The sequence below is a fragment of the Rana temporaria genome, chromosome 5 (assembly GCF_905171775.1).
Source record: "Rana temporaria chromosome 5, aRanTem1.1, whole genome shotgun sequence".
Taxonomy (NCBI): Eukaryota; Metazoa; Chordata; class Amphibia; order Anura; family Ranidae; genus Rana; species Rana temporaria.
The window spans coordinates 203410254-203435011 of record NC_053493.1 but is presented as its reverse complement, the minus strand read 5'-3'; the positions used below and the strand labels follow the sequence as shown (position 1 = coordinate 203435011).

General features: G+C 47.9%; 1 protein-coding gene across 1 annotated transcript in view; it reads left to right on the top strand.

Moving 5' to 3' along the window:
* Positions 1 to 10554: 10554 nt before the first annotated feature.
* MOCOS (molybdenum cofactor sulfurase) overlaps positions 10555 to 24758 on the top strand; it is a 429522-nt gene continuing 415318 nt past the window's right edge. Inside the window, exon 1 of the mRNA XM_040353488.1 lies at positions 10555 to 10812. Coding sequence (XP_040209422.1) covers positions 10668 to 10812 — 145 coding nt within the window. The 5' untranslated portion in view covers positions 10555 to 10667. The remainder of the gene's footprint in view (positions 10813 to 24758) is intronic.

The window sequence follows — 24758 nt, the reverse complement described above, 5'->3', positions numbered from 1 at the left end:
CAGCCCTCGGGTCCCAGAAGCTTATTCTCGGAGCGCACAGACTGTACGCCCCTTGAATAAGATGACAGGCGTCTCAGCCAATCAGGTTGGCCGGTTCTGGCTACCTGTAACCTGATTGGCTGAGACGCCTGTCAGTCATCGAGGGCGGGAGAAGACATCGTGGGACGTGGATGCCTGACTCCAGTAAAGGTAAGTGCCGGGCGGGGGGGGGGGAGAACGCAATTTACAGGGCACAGTGGGGACAATTGGCACAGCGGTGACCATTAAAGGGCACAGTGGCTACGTTGCATGGCACAGTGGTGACAATGTATGGCACAGTGGCTGCGTTTAATGGCATGGCACAGTGGTGACAATGGATGGCACAGTGGTGACAATGTATGGCACAGTGGCTGCGTTTAATGGCATGGCACAGTGGTGACAATGTATGGCACAGTGGCTGCGTTTAATGGCATGGCACAGTGGTGACAATGTATGGCAAAGTGGTGACAATGGATGGCACAGTGGCTGCGTTTAATGGCATGGCACAGTGGTGACAATGTATGGCAAAGTGGTGACAATGGATGGCACAGTGGCTGCGTTTAATGGCATGGCACAGTGGTAACAATGTATGGCACAGTGGCTGCATTTAATGGCATGGCACAGTGGTGACAATGGATGGCACAGTGACTGCGTTTAATGGCATGGCACAGTGGTAACAATGTATGGCACAGTGGCTGCATTTAATGGCATGGCACAGTGGTGACAATGGATGGCACAGTGACTGCGTTTAATGGCATAGCACAGTGGTGCAAATTGATGGCACAGTGACTGCATTTGATGGCATGGCACAGTGGTGCGAATTGATGGCACAGTGACTGCATTTGATGGCATGGCACAGTGACTGCATTTGATGGCATGGCACAGTGGTGCGAATTGATGGCACAGTGGCTGCATTTGATGGCATGGCACAGTGGTGCAAATTGATGGCACAGTGGCTGTGTTTGATGGCATGTAACAGTGGCTGCGTTTGGGCACAGTGAGACTGCAATTTTTTTTTCCTTTGCGCCCCCCCCAAAAATTTTGAGCACCAGCCGCCACTGGATTTGATGGAATTGAAATGGGCTTTATATGTACTGTGGCAGAGCAAGGCTCTGTCCCAATGAACATTATGTTGAAATGGACAAAGAGGCTGCATATCAGCTGAGTGCAGAGCTTAAATTTAAAGACAAATAGGTAGATTCAGAAAGAGTTAGGCCGGCTTATCTAAAGATACGCGGCGTAAGTGTAAATATGCGCCGGCGCGCTTTTGTTCGGTACCCACAGAACAAGATACGCCTGAAAATAGGCTTCCTCCGACCGACGCAACTTTTCTACGCCGGCCTAACTTGGGCGCATATTTTGGCGTGACGCATCTTGCGCTCACATTGATTTCCTATTAAAATATGCAAATGAGGGAGATACGCCGATTCACGCATGTAAGTGCGCCCGACGCAGGCTAAGCCCGGTGCGCGCAAATGTTACTTCAGGCCTAAAGTTATTCCATCAAAAAGGTGGAATAACTTTGCACCAGACGGACACAGGTCAGCTGGAGAGCAGCTACAGCAGCACCGTTACGGACGAGCTGAGCAAGCTGAGCACCCACACTTGCAGGACAACACATCTGTGTGCCAACATGCCAGGGGCAGGCGTGCTTCTAGCACTGCTAATGGGTCCACCGACTCGTAGGAGGGCACGGGAGCCGATATACCGAACGCGCATGAACAAAGAGGCATGGGTGATTCGGAGGTGTATCGCATCTTCAGATTCAGCCGTGAAGCCATCCTGGATTTAGCCACAACCCTGCAGGATGACATCACCAGCAAGGCACATGCAGTGCAGCCACTGGTTAAGGTACTGGCAACACTCCATTTCCTTGCCAGTGGCTCTTTTCAGCGTACAAGTGGAGTCTTGTCTGGGATGTCACAAACCAGCATGAGCAGATGTGTGCACCAGGTTGTCTCCGCAATCCTCAGACCAGGGCCGGCGCTACCACTAGGCGAATTAGGCAGCCGCCTGGGAGCGCACTGCCGCCTAGAGCGCCCGGCCGCTGGTTTCCCTACTCCCTGTCTCCGTGTTATGTAAGTGTTGGGTCACGGGTGCCGTGCTGTATAATGCAGGGGATGCTGCCCGGCGCCTCTGCAGTATGTTACATGTACTCAGGCAGGCAACCGTAGTATCATTAGAGGCGCAGCGCCGCGCTGGAGGATGTGTCCTGAGTCTTCCGACGGAACAAAAGCGACTCTATGATTAGATCAGTGACCTGACTGTGTCTCTGGTCTCTTCCAGTACTGCCAGCGCTGCCCATACATGATTCAGGGACTGAGAGTTGTGACTCGTATACCGAGTCTAGTCATGTGACCCCTGAGCCCCGCCTCCCTGTGACCGTCATTTGTAGAGGCCAGCTCTCCCTCCCGGTATTCTGTCGCCTGTCCTGTGTGTACAGTGGCAGCGTCGCTCACATGCAGGACATGCTAGTATAGCCAAATGGAGAAGTTGGTGATTGGTGACAGCTGGAGGCATCGAGGCAGGATTTGTGCTGGACAGAGTCATCGGATGCAGACAGCAGAGCAGAGCCCCAGTGAGTGACTAAACTTGAAGTACACTGTATTACTGTATAAGACAGTGTATAGACTGATCTGTCCTCAGACTCCTGACATGTGTGATGTCATTATTGTAACAAGCACATTGCCTGAATGTAAGGGTCCCTCTCCTCCTCCTCTCCCCTCTCATCCTCCCCCTCTCGTCACCCCTTCTCCCCCTCTCCTCACTCCCCCCTGCCACCTCTTCTCTCCCCCCTCTCCACTGCCCCCTCTCCTCTCCCTCCTCTCTCTCTCTCTCCTCTCCCCACCTCACCTCTCCCCCTCTCCTCTCCCCCTTCTCCTCTCCCCCCTCTCCCCCTTCTCTCTTCTCTCCCCCTTCTCCTCTCATCCTCCCCCTCTCCTCACTCCCCCCTGCCACCTCTCCTCTCCTTCCTCTCCTCTGCCCCCTCTCCTCTCTCTCCTCCCCCTCCTCTCTCTCTCTCTCCCCCTGTCCCCACCTCTCCCCCTCTCCTCTCTCCTATCCCCCCTCTCCTCTCTTCTCTCCCCCCCCTTCTCTCTTCTCTCCCCCCTCTCCTCTCCTCTCCCCCCTCTCCTCTCCTCTCATCCTCCCCTCTCCCCCTCTCCTCACTCCCCCCTGCCACCTCTCCTCTCCCCCCTCTCCTCTGCCCCCTCTCCTCTCCTCTCTCCCCCTCCTCTCTTCTCTCTCCTCTCCCCCTCTCCTCACCTCTCCCCCTCTCCTCTCTCCTACCCCCCCCCCCTCCCTCCTCTCCCCCTCTCCTCTCTTCTCTCCCCCCTCCCCTCTCTTCCCCCCCCCCTCTCCTCTCTTCTCTCCCCCCCCTCCTCTCTTCTCTCCCCCCTCTCCTCTCTTCTCTCCCCCTTCTCCTCTTCTCTCCCCCTTCTCCTCTCCTCTCCCCCCTCTCCTCTCCTCTCCTCTCCTCTCCCCCCTCTCCTCTCCTCTCATACTCCCCCTCTCCCCCTTCTCCCCCTCTCGTCTCCCCTTCTCCCCCTCTCCTCACTCCCCCCTGCCACCTCTCATCTGCCCCCTCTCCTCTGCCCCCTCTCCTCCCCCTCCTCTCTCTCCTCACCTCTCTCCCTCTCCTCTCCCCCTCTCCTATAGCCCCTCTCCTCTCTTCTCTCCCCTCTCTCATCCTTCCCCTCTTGTCTCCCCTTATCCCCCTCTCCTCACTCCCCCCTCTCCTCTCTTCTCTCCCCCCCTCTCCTCTCTTCTCTCCCCCTTCTCCTCTTCTCTCCCCCTTCTCCTCTCCTCTCCCCCCTCTCCTCTCCCCCCTCTCCTCTCCTCCCTCTCCTCTCCTCTCTCCCCCTCTCCTCTCCTCCCCCCTCCTCTCCTCTCATACTCCCCCTCTCCCCCTCTCGTCTCCCCTTCTCCCCCTCTCCTCACTCCCCCCTGCCACCTCTCATCTGCCCCCTCTCCTCTGCCCCCTCTCCTCCCCCTCCTCTCTCTCCTCACCTCTCTCCCTCTCCTCTCCCCCTCTCCTATAGCCCCTCTCCTCTCTTCTCTCCCCTCTCTCATCCTTCCCCTCTCGTCTCCCCTTCTCCCCCTCTCCTCACTCCCCCCTGCCACCTCTCGTCTGCCCCCTCTCCCCTCCCCCCTCTCCTCCCCCTCCTCTCTCTCTCTCTCTCCCCTCCCCCTCTCCTCACCTCTCCCCTCCCCCTCTCCTCACCTCTCCCCTCCCCCTCTTCTATCTTCTCTCCCCCCTCTCCTATCTTCTCTCCCCCCTCTCCTCTCCCCCCTCTCCTCTCTTCTCCCCTCCTCTCCTATCCTCCCAACTCTCCTCCTCCTCCTTCCCCACCCCTCCTCTTCTCCTCCTCCACCCTCCTCTCCTCCTCCTCCTCCTCCTCCTCCTCCTCCTCCTCTCCCCCTCTCCTCCCCTCTCCTCCCCTCTCCTCCCCTCTCCTATCTCCCCTCTCCTATTCCCCCTCTCCCCCTTCTCCCCCTCTCGTCTCCCCTTCTCCCCCCTCTCCTCTGCCCCCTCTCCTCGCCTCTCTCCCCTCTCCTCCACCCCCCCTCTCCTCTCTTCTCTCCCCCCTCTCCTCTCCCCCTCTCCTCCTCTCCTCTCCTCTCCCCTCTCCTCTCCCCCCTCTCCTCCCCCTCTCCTCTCCCCCTCTCCTCTCCTCTCCTCCCCCCTCTCCTCTCCTCCCCCCCTCTCCTCTCCTCCCCCCCTCTCCTCTCCTCCCCTATCCTCTCTCCCCTCTCCTCTTCCCCCCTCCCCTCCTCTCTCCCCCCTCCTCTCCTCCCCCCCTCTCCTCTCCCCCCCCTCTCCTCTCCCCCTCCCCTGCTCTCCCCTCCTCCTCCTTTCCCACCCCTCCTCTTCTCCTCCTCCCCGTCTCCTCTCCTCCTTCTCCCCCCTCTCCTCCTCCCCCTCCTGGGGTTGGGGGTTGAGCCAGGGGGTGGCAAAATGAGGTTTCGCCTAGGGTGTCTAAAATCCTTGCACCAGCCCTGCCTCAGACGCATGTCCCACCACATCATCAGACCCACCCAGGAGCACCTGCAGCAGAAGGCAATGGAGGATTTCTACAGAATTGACAGATTCCCACGCACCGTGGGGGCCATTAATTGCACACATGTGGCACTACGCCCTCCCCCCTGTGAGACAGAGCACATATACCGTAATCGGAAGCACTGGCATTCCATCAACGTACATGTGATAGCCGATGCCCAATGCCTCATATGGCACGTCTGTGCCAAACACCCAGGATCCAGTCATGACAGCTTCATATACCGTCAAAGCACCATCCCAACAGATTTTGAACAGAACATGTATGGGGACACCTGGCTGGTTGGTGAGTGACATGGGTGTCAGGCATGTCTGCCCCCCCCCCCCCATGATGCACACATCATGAGGGGCACATGCACGACTAACATCCTCCTGTCTTTTCCCTTCCAAGTGACTCTGCATATGCACTTGGACCCCATCTCATGACTCCATACCGGACTCCCCAAACCCCAGGAGAGAGAAGATACAATGAAGCACACGCACGTACACATGCAGTGGTGGAACGCACCTTTGGCCTCCTGAAGTCCCGTTTCCGATGCCTGGATAAGTCCGGGGGGACCCTGTTGTATTCCCCAAACTTTGTGTGCCAGATAATCGGTGCATGTTGCATTCTGCACAACTACGCCATGAGAAAGGGCCTAGAGATTGACCTATGTGATGACCTGACCCCCCAACCACCCAGTCCCCCCCTGCCTGAGGGTACCCCGTCTGCTGAAGGATCAGCAGTCAGGAGATGCCTCGTGGAACGCTTCTTTGCACGTTAAACACACACATTCATCATGGCACAAGGAGAATGCATGCATGCATGCACACCACTGTGGTCCCTAGCACAACCCCAAAATCCTCATCACATTGGATTAGCCCAAGTTCACCATTCAGGACTTGGGAGCAGCAACGCCACGCCAAGGCTCCAATTATGTTGCTGTACATTCCTACACCATTCAAACGGCCGTGGGGATAAAATCTCCCCAACAAGCCAGGGTGTGGGGATTATAACTTAAATAAAACTCATTACCTGAGTGCAAATAATAACAAAACTCATCACCTGAGTATACCAAAAAAAAAATATAACTCAACATTTGAGACAAACAGAAAAACAACAAAAAAAAATCCCTGAGGGGAGCCTCAGGTGGGGGGGGGGGGTTATCTGGTGGAGGGACATCCCCCGGTCTGTCCCTGGCTGCCCTCCAATGCCAGGGCAATGCGGCGGAGGTAGGTGTTAGTCACCGCCTGCATCCGCAGCTGGCAGGTGGTGTTATTGCGCTGGTGGCGCCGTGCCTGCCTCCCCTCCTCATGTACAGAAGCTGCCAGGCTCCTCCCCTCCACCTGCATGGCAGCCGTATTGGCCTGGACTGCCTCTGCCAGGCTCTGCACCTCTGTCACTAGGCCAGATGTGGTGGCCTGCAGCTCCCACATAAATGTCATAATGCCAGCGCAATTGGCACTCACGTCCTGCAGGCTAGAAAGGGATTCTACATTATGTCCCTCCTGCTGGGTGAGTGCCTGCTGCACTGAAAGCGCACAGGCAGCCTGGGTCTGAGCCGAGGAGGCCAGACTCTCTGCCACCTTGTGCAGGTCCCCCACTAATGCAGACATGTGGTGGGTTTGGCGGGCCTGGTCCCTCGCCAAATTCTCCTCCAAATCCTGAGGGACACCCCTGGTTTTCAGGGTCGCCTTCCTTGGGGCAGAGGAGGCTTGGGGCAGGATGGATGGGGTGGCCCTTGAGGGGCTATCCCTGATGGGGGAGGTGGCCCTTGAGGGGCTATCCCTGATGGGGGAGGTGGCCCTTGCGAGGCTATCCCTGATGGGGGAGGAGGTTGGGGAGGTAACAGGTCTGGGGGTCTCCTCCACTATATAAAACCCGTCCTCCAGAGTGACCTGCTCCTCTTCCACTTCCTCAACAGGTGAGGATGGGTCACTCTCCTCAAGGGATGGGGTCGGTCGCCCAGCACCCGACGACGGCCCAGCAATCTCCTGGACATCTGTGGATGACACAAAACATTCACATGTTGGGGGACCCACACACTTGCCACATGTCACATGTTCCCTTGCCCCCCCCCCCACACATGATACACACCAGAGAGAAGATAAAACACACTTACCTGTCCTCAAGGGCTGTTCGACAGAATCAAAGCCCTCCAGGCCCTCCACCAGATCCCTATCCAGGCACCTGGAAATGATGATCTCGTCATCGGCATTGAGGGTCAGGTTGGTGGCTGGTCCTCCTCCTGTGCCACTGGCATGTCTACACATCTTGCCCAGCTTCTCCTTCACAAGACGCCGTAAATCATTAAATTTTTTACTGATATCCCTGGTGCTCCGAGCCGTAACACCAAGGGCATTAACCTGGGTTGTTATTTCCAGGACAATGCGATCCCTCTCCACCTTGCTGGTAGTGCCAGCCTGTGCCCCATAGAGGCAAGCGCCATATTTATCCAGGCCCTCTATAATCACAGCCTTCTCAGCAGGGGAGAAATTCAGCTTCCTCCTTCTCTTAGCACCTGGTGCAGACATGCCTCTAACAAAATGCAAAAGTCCTAGCAGTAAGAAATGCTTGGGTACTTTTGCACTTGACGGGCGCATCTCTGGGCGTATTTATGCACTGGGCGTAGGCAGTGGGCCGGCGTATCTTAGGGGTTTCGCCTGGCGCAGTTGTGCGCATGCGCAGATGGGGGCAGTCAATCTGTCGCCATCACAGCGCATGCGCCGTTTAAGATACGCCCGACGTATCTCTCTGCGACACGGTCGGACCATCATTTGCATGGGGTGACGCCCACTTACACTTACGCTGCCTTACGCCGCCTTACGTCGTCGAAAATACGTTACCCTGGCGCATCTTGGTGAGCAATATCTTTCTGAATACAGTACATGCCTCTCCGCGCTGGGCCGGCCTAGTGTAAAAAAGATACGCTACGCCGGCATAAATATGCGCCAATGTATCTGAATCCGGCCCATTGTGTTTTTTTTCAAAATTGTCCCTCTTTTTTTTGTTTATAGCGCAAAAAATAAAAACCACAGAGGTGATCAGAGAAGGCTCTATTTGTGGGAAAAAAAGGATGTCAATTTTGTTTGGGAGCCACGTCGCACGACCGCGCAATTGTCATTCAAAGCGTGACGGTGCTGAAAGCTGAAAATTGGCCTGGGCATGAAGGGGGTGAAAATGCCCAGTATTGAAGTGGTTAATAAGGACTTTGGGCCAGATTCACGTAGAAGTGCGGCGGCGTAACGTATCGTAGATACGTTAACATATCGTAGATACGTTACACCGCCACAAGTTTTCATCGCAAGTGCCTGATTCACAAAGCACTTGCAATGAAAACCTAGGCTGGCGGCCTCCGGCGGAAGCACACGTAATTTAAAGGGGTGTGTGCCATTTAAATTAGGCGCGCTCCCGCGCCGGACCTACTGCGCATGCTCCGTTTCGAAATTCCCGCCGTGCTTTGCGCGAAGTGACGTCATTTTTTCGAACGGCGACGTGCGTAGCGTACTTCCGTATTCCCGGACGTCTTATGCAAACGACGTGAATTTTTAAATTTCGACACGGGAACGACGGCCATACTTTATACAGCACATACGTGTGCTGTGTAAAGTTAGGGCACCCAAAACGAGGACTAAATTTGCGATGGGAAACTAGACTAGCAGCGACGTAGCGAACGCGAAAAACCGTTGTGGATCGCCGTAACTCCTAATTTGCATACCCGACGCTGGTTTACGACGCGAACTCCCCTGGTTCACACTGGTGCTTTTTGACATGCGATTTAACATGTCAAATTGGCGGGATTTGCCAACAATGACACTGTCCTAATCAGTGCAACGCTGCATCTGCGGCGCTGCAACGATTTCAAAAAGTTGTTTCTTTACTACTTTTTGCAATTTCAGGCTGCAATTTACATTGACATCTGTGCAGAAACTGCACAGATGTCTCTGCAATCGCAGCCGAAATTGGGACTGACTAGCGAGAGTGAAATCGTGCAAATTCAGCTGAACGCACACGGCTTCATTCCCGCAGCCCAGTGTGAACCTGGGCTTAATAAGGTATCACAATTCTAGGTTATGGCAGAGCGCCACTCTCCTCTATATTAATAGTTGCACTGTTTAGCACTAAAAACAGTCATTTTAGGTACTTTTTTTTGTAGTGCCAGTAAAGAATGTGGACCTGTCAGTAAATTTCATGATTTTTTTGCCAGTAAAAAGTTGGTGCCATTTGTAAATGTTGTCGTTCTGCCAGTAAATTTCACTTCGGGGGGGTTGGCAACACTGATTTATAGCCAGATTCAGATAGACTGGCTTAATTTTGAGGCGGCGTAGCGTATCGCATATACGCTACGCCGCCGTACGTCAGAGAGGCAAGTGCTGTATTCACAAAGCACTTTCCTCCTAAGTTACGGCGGCGTAGCGTAAATGGGCCGGCCTAAGCGTGCCTAATTCAAATGATGAACAGGGGGGCGTGTTTTATGTTAATGAATAGTGACCCGACATGATTGACGTTTTTAACGAATGGCACATGCGCCGTTCGTGGACATATCCCAGTGTGCATTGCTCCAAAGTATGCCGCAAGGACGTATTGGTTTTGACGTGAACGTAAATTACGTCCAGCCCCATTCACGGACGACTTACGCAAACGACGTAAAAATTTCAAAATTCGACGCGAGAACAACGTCTATACTAAACATTGGCTAGGCCAGCTTTTTGTTCGACTAACTTTACGCCGGAAAAAGGCTTACGTAAACGACGTAAAAAAATGCGCCGGAGCACGTACGTTTCTGAATCGGCGTATCTAGCTCTTTTGCATATTCCACGCAAAAATCAATGGAAGCGCCACCTAGCGGCCAGCGTAAATATGCACCCTAAGATACGACGGCGTAGGAACCTACGCCGCTCGTATCTTAGCCTAATTTAAGCGTATCTGGTTTCCAGAATACACTTAAATTTACGACGGCGTAGATTCAGAGTTACGACGGCGTATCTACTGATACGCCGGCGTAACTGTCTCTGAATCTAGCTATTAGTCTCAATATCAAACCATTATGTATGACGGTACCCGTCCACACCTTTTGATTAAATAGATTGAGGCATTTCTTTAAATTACAAGTAAATGGATTAGATATTATTATCATGCTTGGGAATTTTGGTGTCCACATTGCTCGATATTTGATGTGTCCCAAACACATTAGCAGTCTTTCCATGTCAGGTACAGCTCTCTATTCCAGGGGATAAAAGCACTGAGCACCATTTCCTGTTAATACTGATGTGTACATGACTCTTGAGTGGAGTGTACAATGCCCGCATACTAGAAAGTTATAGTATAACAAGTCTCACATGATACACCACAGAACTAAACTGATTACAAAGTCACAGCAACTTGCACTTCATTTCACAACGTCTATCAACCCCGCCCCAAACCCCCTCGTAACCCCGCCCAGATCCAGCCCACTCCTCCTCCCTCTCCCTATAGAACCCATGTAGTTGTGTAAGTTGTGCCATGCTCCTGTCAGTGTAACCCCGCCCACTCAGTGTTATTCCCTTCCTGCTTCCCAGACACACACTCATTCACTCAGCAGTTTCTTATTTACAAACTTCGTGATACTTTCACATGGAGAGCAAACTGACAAACAGTGACAACATGACACTGGAAGATCTCCTCTCCTTCTCTAACTTCCAGAAACTCTATGCAGAGGACTATGGCTATGGAGGCACCATCCATGACATGAGAAAGAGGGAGTTCAGCAGGATTGGAGGTAAGATTTCTCATATGTAATCAGAGAAGCTCAAAAACTCACCCAACTTGTCTGATTATACTGCTTACAAGTGTTCTGTAGAAAACATATTGATCTGTCCAAAGGGTTGAGTGTGTATACACTACACTATGTGTGTGTGTGTAATATATATATATATATATATATATATATATATATATATATATATATATATATATATATATATATATTCTGTATATAGTATTTGTAGGCTTGCTGCATTGCTTTACAAGTGGACAGGCCATTTTTTAAGGACCTGTTCACACTATAAGGCACATATGCAGCTATAAAAACACTTCCTTGTTAGCCTGCAGTCACGTGCGTTTCTGTGCGTTTACATATTAGGGCCGCTTATTTGGGAAAATAACTAAACACATATAGCCAGATTCAGGTAGAGTTACGCCGGCGTATCAGTAGATACGCCATCGTAACTCTGAATCCGCGATGTCCTACATTTAAGCGTATGCTCAAACTGAGATACGCTTAAATGTTGCTAAGATACGAGCGGCGTAAGTCTTCCTACGTCGTCGTATCTTAGCTGTCTATTTACGCTGGCCGCTAGGGGCGTGTACGCTGATTTACGCCTAGAATATGTAAGTCAGTGAGATACGCCTATTCACGAACGTACGCTCGCTCGTCGCAGTAAAGATACGCCGTTTACGTAAGGCGTTTTCAGGCGTAAAGATAAACCACCAAAAAGATGGCGCAGCCAATGTTAAGTATGGACGTCGGAACCGCCTTCGAATTTCACGTCGTTTGCGTAAGTCGATTCAGAATAGGGCTGGGCGTAGGTTACGTTCACGTCGAAAGCATTGACTATTTGCAACGTGATTTGGAGCACGCGCACTGGGATACGACCGCGGACGGCGCATGCGCCGTTCGTTCAAAATGTCATTTACGTGGGGTCATGCTTTATTTACTTAAAACACGCCCACCTCTTCACAATTTGAATTAGGCGTGCTTATGCCGGCACATTTACGCTACGCCGCCATAACTTAGGACGCAAGTGCTTTGTGAATACAGCACTTGCCTCTCTAACTTGCGGCGGCGTAACATAAATTACATACGCTACGCCCGCACAACTTTGAGCCGCCGTACGTGAATCTGGCCAATAGGCTTTAACTGCAAAACATTTACAGCTTTTGTAACCAAAAACACAAAAAAATCCATGCTAAAAGAGAACATTCAAATGAAAAGAAATAATTCATTACACTCACTTCATTATATGTATAAAAAAAACTCTTTTTTTTTTTTCCAAACATGAGATCTCCATCTCGATGAGGTTTAGAACCGGTTCACACACAGGTGGCACGACTTTGGGGGCGACTCGACAAGGCGATCTCAAGACGACTTGAGAGGCAACTTGCAAAATGACTTCTGTATTGAAGTCAATGCAAGTCACCCCGAGTCGCCCCCAAAGTCACAAAGTCATACAGGAACCTTTTTCTAAGTCGGAGCGACTTGCGTCGCTCCTATTAGAACTCTATTAAATAGAGCAGAGCGCGACTTGTCAGGCGGCTGAGTTGCCTGACAGGTCGCCCCTGTGATCAGGCTCTGAGGGATGTGAGGATTCACTTTAAATTTCAATTGTGTAGGAACATATCCTGTTTTAAAAAAAAAAAATCTAATTTACATTGTTATCCAATCTACAATATTTTTGTGGCCGCACAAGCATTTAATCAAATATATTACAAATGTTGATTGAAATGTCAGATAATAAATTCCTTAGTGCTGTCATAATTGGTAAAGGTAGAGCCTTTCACAATTCTGCCACTTTCAAAACATGTAAGGCAAGGAAATGGTCCATGTCTCTGAGTACTGAGTGGGAAAGTTAGCCTTAGCCCCCGTTCACATTGGGCTGATTTGACATGTCAAATCGCAGCCTATTGACGGCAGTGGCACTGCCCGAATCGGTGTGACGCCGACTTTGTGACGCCGCACCTATTCTCAAAAGTAGTTCCTGCACTACATTTGCCAATTTCTGGAGCGATTTCAATAGACATCTGTGTGTTTCTATGCATTTTTCTGCACAGTTGTTGTTTTTTTTTTTTTTTTTTTTAAGGCATGTTTTCTCTTTTGTTGTGGGTGAAAGGGGCATTGCAGTGAGGGGCATTTATGCACCTTTAGCTTCAGTTCACACTGACTGCGGGAATGAAATCATGTGAGTTCAGCTGAACTTGCACAATTTCATTCACGCATGTCCGTCCCGACTTTGGGGACCATTTCAAAGACATCTGTGCGGGTTTCTGCACAGATATCTATTGAAATCGAACCCTGAAGTCGCCAAAAGAAGTACAGAAACGAATTTTGGGAATCGGTGTGGCCCCACAAATGCGGCATCACACCGGTTCGGACGATGCTATTGCCGGCGATTTGGCATGCGATTTGACACGTCAAATCGCATCAATGTGGACCAGGGCTTACACACATTTATGCACAATTCTGTGTGATACAATGCAAACAGGTTGCGTTTTATCGCACATCTCTGGAACACATATAAATTCAGCATTCTAGTGTGAATAACAAGTGTTTTCTATGTGCCATTTCAGTTATGTATGTTCTAGGGTTGTACCGATACTATAGTCGGTATCGGGACTGATAGACAGCATTTTCGTGAGTACTTGTACTCGCACGAATGCTCCCGATGTTTCAGTAGCGGACATCTTGTTACACCCAGCCCATAAAGTTTGGGCTGGGTGTAACAAGATGTCCGCTGCTGTTTTTATGCTGCCGAGTGCAAGGAGTACCAAGATGGGCATCGAAGGCAGCCTTTCCTCTGATGTCATTTATTGCTTGCTGCATTTCAGTGCCCATAAGTGCCACCTATCAGTGCCAGCCATTAGTTAGTGCCCATCAGTGCCACCTAATCCTATCAGTGCTGCTTAACCACTTGCTTACTGGGCACTTAAACCACCTTCGTTCCCGGAGCAATTTTCAGCTTTCAGCACTCTCACACTTTGAATGTTAATTACTCAGTCATACAACATTGTATCCAAATGAATTTTTTGTCCTTTTTTTCATAGAAACAGAGCTTTCTTTTGGTGGTATTTGATCACCTCTCGACTTTTTATTTTTTGCGCTATAAATGAAAAAAGGCGGAAAATTTTGAAAAAAAATGAATTTTTCTTAGTTTATGCGATAAAATTTAGCAAAATATTAATTTTTCTTCATAAATTTTGGCCACAATTTATACTGCTACATGTCTTTGGTAAAAATAACCCAAATTAGTGGATATTATTTGCTCTTTGTGAAAGTTAGAGAGTCTACAAGCTATGGTGCAAATCATAAAAAAAATATCACACCTGTTGTACCGGTGCCTATCTCATTTCTTGGGGCCCTGAACACGCCAGGAAAGTACAAATACCCCCCAAATGACCCCTTTTTAGAAAGTAGACATTCCAAGGTATTTAGTAAGATGCATGATGAGGTTTTTGATGTTGTAATTTTTTCCCACAATTCTTTGCAAAATGAATATTTTTTTTATTTTTTTTTTCCCCCTCACAAAATTGTCATTGTAATAGGTTATTTCTCTCACATGGCATGTGTATACCACAAATGACACCCAAAAATACATTCTGCTACTCCTCCTGAGTATGGCGATACCACATGTGTGAGACTTTTTTACAGCCTGACCACATACAGAGCCCCAATATGCAGGGAGCACCATCAGGTGTTCTAGGAGCATAAATTACACATCTAACTTGTTGACTACCTATTACACTTTTGAAGGCCCTGGAGCACCTGGACAATGGAAATGCCCACAAAGTGACCCCATTTTGGAAAGCTAACACCCCAACGTATAATCTATGAGGCATAATGAGTCTTTTGAACGATTCATTTTTTTCCAAACGTTTTTGGAAAATGTGGGAAAAAAATGAAAACGCATTTTTTTTACGCAAAGTTGTCCATTTATAAGATATTGCCAACACATAGCCTGTACATAGCAAAAATTACACCCCAAAATACATTCTGCTACTCCCCCTGAGTATGGCGATACCACATGTGTGGGACTTTTTCACAGCCTGGCCACATACAGAGCCCCAATATGCAGGGAGCACCATCAGGTGTTCTAGGAGCATAAATTACACATCTAACTTGTTGACTACCTATTACACTTTTGAAGGCCCTAGAGCACCTGGACAATGGAAATGCCCACAAAGTGACCCCATTTTGGAAAGCTAACACCCCAACATATAATCTATGAGGCATAATGAGTCTTTTGAACGATTCATTTTTTCCAAACGTTTCTGGAAAATGTGGAAAAAAAATGAAAACGCAATTTTTTTATGCAAAGTTGTCCATTTATAAGATATTGCCAACACATAGCCTGTACATAGCAAAAATTACACCCCAAAATACATTCTGCTGCTCCTCCTGAGTATGGCGATACCACATGTGTGGGACTTTTTCACAGCCTGACCACATACAGAGGCCCAACATGCAAGGAAGACCAACCGGTGTTCTAGGGACACATAGCATACACATGACAAGAATTACACACCAAAATACATTATGCTAAGCAAAGGGTAAACAAAAAATGTACCTGTGGTTTTAGTAGCGCAGTTGTCCACGGGACGATAGCACTGGTCCAGGCAGCAGGCAGGGACTTGGTCAGCAAAAGAAAATGCAATTGTCCAGGCAACAGGCATGATGGCATAGGTCCTACAGGCAGCAGGCAGAAGTAGGGCCTCGTTCAGGACAGAATGGGGACAGGGGTAGAGGCTTCTCCCACCCAAATCTCTTTGAAGCCTCCGGGCAACCAGACCCTAATCTAGAATGAGAAAACAAAAACAATAGTTTTCTTCATCCAGAAAAACAATTCTGGAGCCCCTCACATGTGAGACCCCTGTGCTTTGAATCCCACTAGTCCACTGGCAGGGTAAAAGATCAGTCCAAGAGGCAGGCAAAAAGAATGGTCAAACGGTCCAGGGTCAGTTCCAGATCAGGCAGAGGTATAAACAGAATCGGTAGGCATAAGCGTGGTCAAATAACAGTCCAGGGTCAGTTCCATATCAGGCAGAGGTATAAACAGAATCGGTAGGCATAAGCGTGGTCAAATAACAGTCCAGGGTCAGTTCCATATCAGGCAGAGGTATAAACAAAATCGGTAGGCAGAATCGTGGTCAAATAACAAGCCAGGGTCAAATACAGAGCAAGCAGAGGCATAAGGGGTGTAAAGGTAAATGGCAGGAAGTGACTAATAATTTAGTAAGGAATGATAACGGCGGAAACAGCCGCCTATGCAGAGGCCTGGTTGGGAAGGGCATTGGGCACAATGAAAACGGGTGTCTCTTCTCACTCCATCTTTGGAGCACACCCAGCATTTTTTTTGGGAATTTCGGCCTGTTGGTCCGGGAGGGATTTTATCTGGGAAGTGGCGCTCGTAGAGTCGGCTTACCACATCGGATCGAATGGTTGCTGGTGGGTTGCTGGTGTATAAAAGGGCAGTGGTGATTTCCTCCTGGAAGTAAAGGTAGGATTTGGGTCTTGGAGTGGATTTTCGATATAATACGTACGTGTTGTATATGGCCAAATTGAATAAGTAAATTGAAACTTTTTTATACCACTGGTATGATCGTCTTGTGGAAAGGTAGGGCTCGATCATTTGATCATTGAAATCGACACCCCCCATGAACTTATTGTATTCGTGGATACATTTAGGTTTCTGGATTTGCCCATTCCTCCTTCTGATGGTAACGCATGTATTGTTGTGGATGGTAGAAAGCACGTACACATCCCTTTTGTCCCTCCATTTCACGGCCAGAACTTCCTCATTGCGTGCACTCGCCGTCTCCCCTTTTCTTAGCTTCTTGGTGACGAGGCTTTGAGGAAAGCCCTTCCGGTTCGACCGTACGGTGCCGCATGCGGGTGTCTTCTTTCTATACAAGTTTCGGAAAAGGGGCAAACTTGTGTAGAAATTGTCCACATACAAGTGGTAGCCTTTCTCCATGAGCGGGTTTAGGAGTTGCCAAACAATTTTCCCGCTGGTTCCTATGTAGTCTGGGCAATTAGGGGGGTGTAGCTGGCTGTCCTTTCCTTCATATATGTTGAAGGCATAGGTATATCCGGTGGCACGGTCACATAATTTGTAGAGCTTCACTCCATAGCGGGCCCTTTTGGAGGGCATAAATTGCTTTATGCCGAGCCTGCCAGAAAATTTGACAAGTGACTCGTCAACACAGATGTTTTGGTCCGGGGTAAACAACTGGGGGAAAATTTGGGAAAAATAATCTAGTAGTGGCCGAATCTTATAAAGTTTATCAAAATTTGGGTCATCTCGGGGAGGGCACTGGGTATTGTCACTGTAATGTAGGAATCGCATAATCATTTGATATCTGGACCTGGGCATTTTTGAGGAAAAGACGGGCATGTGGTATATGGGGCGTTTTGACCAATATGAACGTACTTCGTTTTTGTGGTTTAGTCCCATACAGAATACGAGGCCCAAAAAAATTTTAAACTCTTCCACTGTAAGGGGTCTCCATTGGAAGGGACGGGCATAATAGGATGTGGGGTGACTGGAAATAAATTGTTGGGCATAGAGATTGGACTGGGAAACAATTGAGGAAAGCAAGTCCTCAGTAAAAATTAAACTGAAAAAATCTATTGGGGCAAAATTTTCTGTGTCCACTTGGACTCCTGGCTGGGCAGTGAAAGGGGGAATGTTGGCTTCTCCTGAATTAGGAGGAAGCCACAAGGGGTACTGAAGGGAATAGGGAAGGCTGGCATGGGACCTACTGGTACGTGACCTTGCTTGACGAGGTGTTGCGGTTCTGGTGGATGGCACAGCGGTGCTGGTGGATGGCACAGCGGTGCTAGTGGATGGCACAGCAGTGCTGGTGGATGGCACAGCAGTGCTGGTGGATGGCACAGCAGTGCTGGTGGATGGCACTGCCTCCTTAGCAATACGCCTTCGTCTGGCGGGCGGACCCTCTTCCTCCTCTTCTTCCTCTTCTTCCTCTTTCTCCTCTTCTTCCTCTTCTTCCTCCTCTTCCTCATCTTCCCCCTCTTCCTCCTCTTCCTCATCTTCCCCCTCTTCCTCCTCTTCCTCCTCTTCCTCTTCACTGCTAACTATCGGCTCATAGTCAACATCAGATCCGGCGTCTGACCTTGCGGAGGAATCCGAATCGCAGAGCTCCCCGTTGCTCTCGTCGGCCGCAATAATTTCGTATGCCTCCGTAAGTGAAAAAGATCTTTTAGCCATGACAAAAGATGGCACGTGGCACTGATGACACTGACAGGTGGCACTGACGGCAAATGGGACTGGCAGATGGCACGGGCAGATGGCAGATGGCACTGATGGCAGGTGGCACTGATGGCAGGTGGCACTGATGGCAGGTGGCACTGATGGCTGACGGCACGGGCAGATGGCACTGGCGGCAGGTGGCACTGGCGGCAGGTGGCACTGGCGGCAGGTGGCACTGATGGCAGGTGGCACTGATGGCTGACGGCACTGATGGCACGGGCTGATGGCACGGGCAGGTGGCACGGGCAGGTGGCACTGGCGGCAGGTGGCACTGATGGCTGACGGCACTGATGGCACGGGCAGATGGCACGGGCAGGTGGCACGGGCAGGTGGCACTGGCGGCAGGTGGCACTGATGGCTGACGGCACTGATGGCACGGGCAGATGGCACGGGCAGGTGGCACGGGCAGGTGGCACTGGCAGATTGCACTTTTGGCAGATTGCACTTTTGGCAGATTGCACTTTTGGCAGGTGGCACTTTTGGCAGGTGGCACTGATGGCAGGGGCAGGTGGCACTGATGGCAGGGGCAGGTGGCACTGATGGCAGGGGCAGGTGGCACTGATGGCAGGGGCAGGTGGCTCTGATAAATGCACTGGCACTGGCTGATGGCACTGGAAGGTGGCACTGGAAGGTGGCACTGGAAGGTGGCACTGGCAGGGACTGTGGGTAGTGTTATGTCACTCACTGGTTTTTTTTACACTGTAAACGGCTTTCTCTCCTCACACGCGGTCTGTGTGTAAGGAGAGAAAGCCGGCGATGAGAGATGATCTCATATGTTTACATTTGAGATCATCTCTCATTGGACGGCTCGATCGAGTGCTGAATGGCCGCTGTGATTGGCCATTCAGCACGATCTGTGATTGGCTGTGTCCGAGGGACACGGCCAACACAGTTTTCTGCAGAAGCGCGATCGCGGGGACGCGCTTCCAGCAGAGAAACGACAGGCCGTTTAAAAACGGCCACTTGGCACTTCAGGTCCGCGCTGCAGACGTATTTTTACTATAGCGCGGATCTGAAGTGGTTAATCAGTAACACTAATCTGTATTGTGCTTTAAAAACTGTTACATGACACTAAAAAAAAGTATCGGTAATCGGTATCGGCGAGTACTTGGGGGGGGGGGGGGGAGTTTCGGTACTTGTACTCAGTCTTAAGTGGTATCGGGACAACCCTAGTGTGTTCATCCAGGGAGGAAATGTGCAGGTAACTACACATAGTGTGAACAGGCCCTTGCTGTGTCTCTTACTTGGGTTTGGAGATGGGCTTGGGCGTGAAATCCTACCTGCCAGGAACCTGACATTGCACAATGCTACTTACAGATAGTGAGACATTTCCTGATGTGTGCAACTGTGGAGCGGGAAATGTCTCACTGCCTGTAATTAGCAATATACAGTGTCGGATTTCAAACACGCCCAAGCCCATCTCTGCTTGGCTTGTCCTGCAGACATTTATACGAATGGTGGCCATACACACAAATAATAGGTCTTAATACGTCGACAGCCCATTTGATCAATATAACACACACAGGGAGATGTGAGGAGTTAAGATATGGTCATAACTTTATAAAATATCATTGCATCTCCGTTTTCATCATGTAATCTCATAATACGATCTGATTCATGAACAAGTACCTCATTGCTAACTGATGCAGAATACTCAATACTGTTCCACTCTGGTGGATCGATTACGTTTGATTTATTATGATCAAAATTCTGTCTAAAATGATTGGATGGGAAGTTAAGGCTATTTGATTGTTTGCAGATTCAATACATTTTAAACGCACATCGATTGGATAGAAAAATTGAATCGTGTATGGCCATTTTGAAATACATGTACACAGACGGACAATTGGCCTCTTCACCTTCCAGCAGAACCTTTAAGTGACTTCTGTATCACACGAAGGGCTCCTGTTCAGAAGCCAAGACTGATGCCGCGTACACACCATCGTTTTCTGCGATGGAAAAAAACGTCATTTTCAAAAACGTCAATTTAATTGACCGTGTGTGGGCAAAAACGTCGTTTTATGTCTTCTAAAAAACGACACATAAAATTGAAGCATGCTTCAATTTTTATGTGTCGTTTTTGGCCGACGTCGTTTTCTGTGTTCTAAACATTGACCGTGTGTACGTGAAAACGTCGATTTAAGCCCGCGCATGCTCAGAAGCAAGTTAGGAGACGGCAGCGCTCATTCATGTAAAACGACTGTTCAGAATGGAATCAGCACATTCGTTAAGGTGTTTTTCAGCTTATAGACAAGAAAACGAAATTTAAAGCACAGTCACTGAAAATCACGAATCGTATCTCACCAAACTTTTATTAACACGCAGCAACACGATATCAGCAAAAGAGGCCGTCTTCCGCATGGGAAACGACCCTTTATAGTGACGTCGTGCGTGATTGACGGGAAACTGCGCTGTGCTAGAGCGTTGTGAAAAAAGCGATGGTGGTATGCTACGTCGTTGTTCAAATTGAAGTTTGGAAAAATGACGTTTTTTTAAAGCACATAAAGCGTCGCATTTTCCATCGCAGAAACGATGGTGTGTACGCGGCATGAGAGTTGTTGGTGACATCTGAGTCAGTGGGCTGTAAGTGTGCTCTCAGAATACAACCTCAGGCCGCTGTGGATGCATATGTTGTGGTGTCGGATGGTAAAGCCCACCTCTACCTGCAGCCGCCCATAAATATGTTTACACAGTTTACAGATTGAGAATCCAAGCAAAAAAAAAAATAGGCTAAAAATTACCTAAACACCCCAAAATGGTATAGGTTTCTGAAAGCAGAGACCCTTTGGAATAAAATGGTGGTAGTTTAAAACATTTTATTTGACATGATAATTGTGTTACTTTTTATCAAATCTATATTTTTTGGTTTAAAAAAAAATGCACTTACCGTAAATGAATTTTAGGGCGCACAAACACAATATAATACACAATCATTTGTTAAAAGTTAAAAGAAAACATTGAATAAGTTAATGGAGCGCAATCTGCATGCCACTAGCTGCAGTGAAAGGCAAGTGAGATATCAGGGGTCTTTTAGACCCCTGATGTCTTATTAAAGAGAACCTGTCACAAAAAAAGTATCACATTTGATATGAAGTTTAGTGTAAAAAAAGTTCTATACCCAAACACCTAAAATCCCCCCCCCCCCAAAAAAAAAAATTCAAGTCCGCCCCCACCCTAATATAATTCAGGGGTGCTTAAGCTCTATTTACACCTGAGCATACTGGAATCTGCCAGAATTTTCCAGAATAGCGGCAAAACACGGGATGCGTTTTTTCGATGCCATTATGTGGCAAAACATGCTAAAATTGCTGCAAAGACACAACGTAACGTTTTAATGCAACGTTTCATGTGCCTGGCTCGGTGCCAACATTTGATAAATAAGCTTCTTTGGCACATTTTTGGAGTGGAGTAAGGCCCATTCAAATGAATGGTGCCACTTCAAAAATGTAAAAAACAAAACAGCAAAAAAAAAGTGGTGCAGTAGGTGTCGCAGCAATACGCTTAGATGTTAATGGAGCCTTACACATTAAAACTTAAATTGCATTAAATTGCATTACACTTGTTACATATTGCCATGCATGCTGGAGGGAGAACAATAATTTTGGGTCCATTATTCATGGTTAACTCTAAACTGATGACATGTACAGTAGGCATGTATAAAGCATCAGTAAAAAGGGGGGAACTAATGCGCAAAACCCCTCTAACCAAGGGCACTAAAACTAGATAATAATGTAAACGCGAGTAAAATATAATATATATTAAAATAAATATATAATAAACAAGGGCAGCAGCCACTACTAAAGGTGCTCACACACAAAGATCATGAGTTAAAAAGAGGGGGTGCAATGGCGCTTGCCGTTAAGAAAATCACCAAAAACTAATAATATTGTATAAGCTCAATAGATATAAATGCTAAACAATGATCCAAATATAGTGCTCCTAGTTCCGTATGTCCCACCATACATCAACACTCATGATGGGAGGGATGGATCCCGTGAAAATAATGAATCCAATAAGAATGACTAGAAAATGATTTTTCGGTCATCAGAGTAAATAACAATAAATTTAGTGAAAAAAATCCTTAAAATGTGATAAAAAAAGTCCACGTGGAAGAAATATATATATATATATATATATATATATATATATATATATATATAATATATATATATATATATATATATATATATATATAATATATATATATATAAATAAAAAGAAACTGTGATAAATAATTAACCAAAATATACTAATAAAGTCCCAATAAGTGAATAATACACGAGTCCATATGTGCACAATAAACGTGCTGAATAAATAGATAGTGTAAAAAAATATATAGTATAAAAAGTGTGAATAAATAACCGTGTAAAAAAAATATTATATATTATAGCAGTGCTTCAATAAAACTACAGTGAGGAAAATAAGTATTTGAACACCCTGCTATTTTGCAAGTTCTCCCACTTGGAAATCATGGAGGGGTCTGAAATTGTCATCGTAGGTGCATGTCCACTATGAGAGACATAATCCCCAAAAAAATTCCAGAAATCACAATTTATGATTTTTTAACTATTTATTTGTATGATACAGCTGCAAATAAGTATTTGAACATTTATCAGCTAGAATTTTGACCCTCAAAGACCTGTTAGTCTGCCTTTAAAATGTCCACCTCCACTCCATTTATTATCCTAAATTAGATGCACCTGTTTGAGGTCATTAGCTGCATAAAGACACCTGTCCACCCCATACAATCAGTAAGAATCCAACTACTAACATGGCCAAGACCAAAGAGCTGTCCAAAGACACTAGAGACAAAATTGTACACCTCCACAAGGCTGTAAAGGGCTATGGGGAAATTGCCAAGCAGCTTGGTGAAAAAAGGTCCACTGTTGGAGCAATCATTAGAAAATGGAAGAAGCTAAACATGACTGTCAATATCCCTCTGACTGGGGCTCCATGCAAAATCTCACCTCGTGGGGTCTCAATGATCCTAAGAAAGGTGAGAAATCAGCCCAGGACTACACGGGAGGAGCTGGTCAATGACCTGAAAAGAGCTGGGACCACCGTTTCCAAGGTTACTGTTGGTAATACACTAAGACGTCATGGTTTGAATCATGCATGGCACGGAAGGTTCCCCTGCTTAAACCAGCACATGTCAAGGCCCGTCTTAAGTTTGCCAATGACCATTTGGATGATCCAGAGGAGTCATGGGAGAAAGTCATGTGGTCAGATGAGACCAAAATAGAACTTTTTGGTCATAATTCCACTAACCGTGTTTGGAGGAAGAAGAATGATGAGTACCATCCCAAGAACACCATCCCTACTGTGAAGCATGGGGGTGGTAGCATCATGCTTTGGGGGCGTTTTTCTGCACATGGGACAGGGCGACTGCACTGTATTAAGGAGAGGATGACCGGGGCCATGTATTGCAAGATTTTGGGCAACAACCTCCTTCCCTCAGTTAGAGCTTTGAAGATGGGTCGAGGCTGGGTCTTCCAACATGACAATGACCCGAAGCACACAGCCAGGATAACCAAGGAGTGGCTCTGTAAGAAGCATATCAAGGTTCTGTCGTGGCCTAGCCAGTCTCCAGACCTAAACCCAATAGAGAATCTTTGGAGGGAGCTCAAACTCCATGTTTCTCAGCGATAGCCCAGAAACCTGACTGATCTAGAGAAGATCTGTGTGGAGGAGTGGGCCAAAATCCCTCCTCCAGTGTGTGCAAACCTGGTGAAAAACTACAAGAAACGTTTGACCTCTGTAATTGCAAACAAAGGCTACTGTACCAAATATTAACATTGATTTTCTCAGGTGTTCAAATACTTATTTGCAGCTGTATCATATAAATAAATATTTAAAACAAATCATACATTGTGATTTCTGGATTTTTTTTTTTTTTTATTATGTCTCTCACAGTGGACATGCACCTACGATAACAATTTCAGACCCCTCCATGATTTCCAAGTGGGAGAACTTGCAAAATAGCAGGGTGTTCAAATACTTATTTTCATCACTGTATATCTTCAAAAGTGACCAGTGCTCTAAAAACAAAGTCCAATAATAACACAGTGCTTGATTGAATAATCCCCAAAGTGTAGTGGTGCTTGAACAAACGATGCTGCATTCACCACATGATCCCTCAGTGTAGTTTGTGCAGACACAGCTTCAATAAGGGTAATCCTAGCCTCTCACCTTAAACAAGGCTATGATAAGCCTGTAATGATACCAAAAGCCCAGCAGATTCCACTGCAGATCTGTGTTCCCAGGTCAGCTCTGTTGTTCCAAACGCCTGGCTGCAGGTCTCCCAGATTCTGACCAGATCACTCCCAGAATGGCACTCAATAAAGGCAAGGTAGAATCCTCATAGTGTAGTAGATCAACACAATTTAATGATAAATAATAAAGCACTTACATTAAAAAATCACTTCAATCAGCATGCGAGTAGGAAAGGCAGTAATAGCACAGATCTAAGATGTCTCCGCTCTCGGCCGCGAGCGGAGATGACGTCACCGACGGCTCTCCTCCTTCCTGACGCGTTGCGTGGCTGATTCAACGCCATCCTATGACTAAGTGGCGTCGAACCACCTGGCCAAAGTAAAAGATATTTTGTTTTTTCAAATTTGTCCCTCTTCTTTTATTTATAGCACAATAAATAAAAACCGCAGAGGTGATCAAATACCATTAA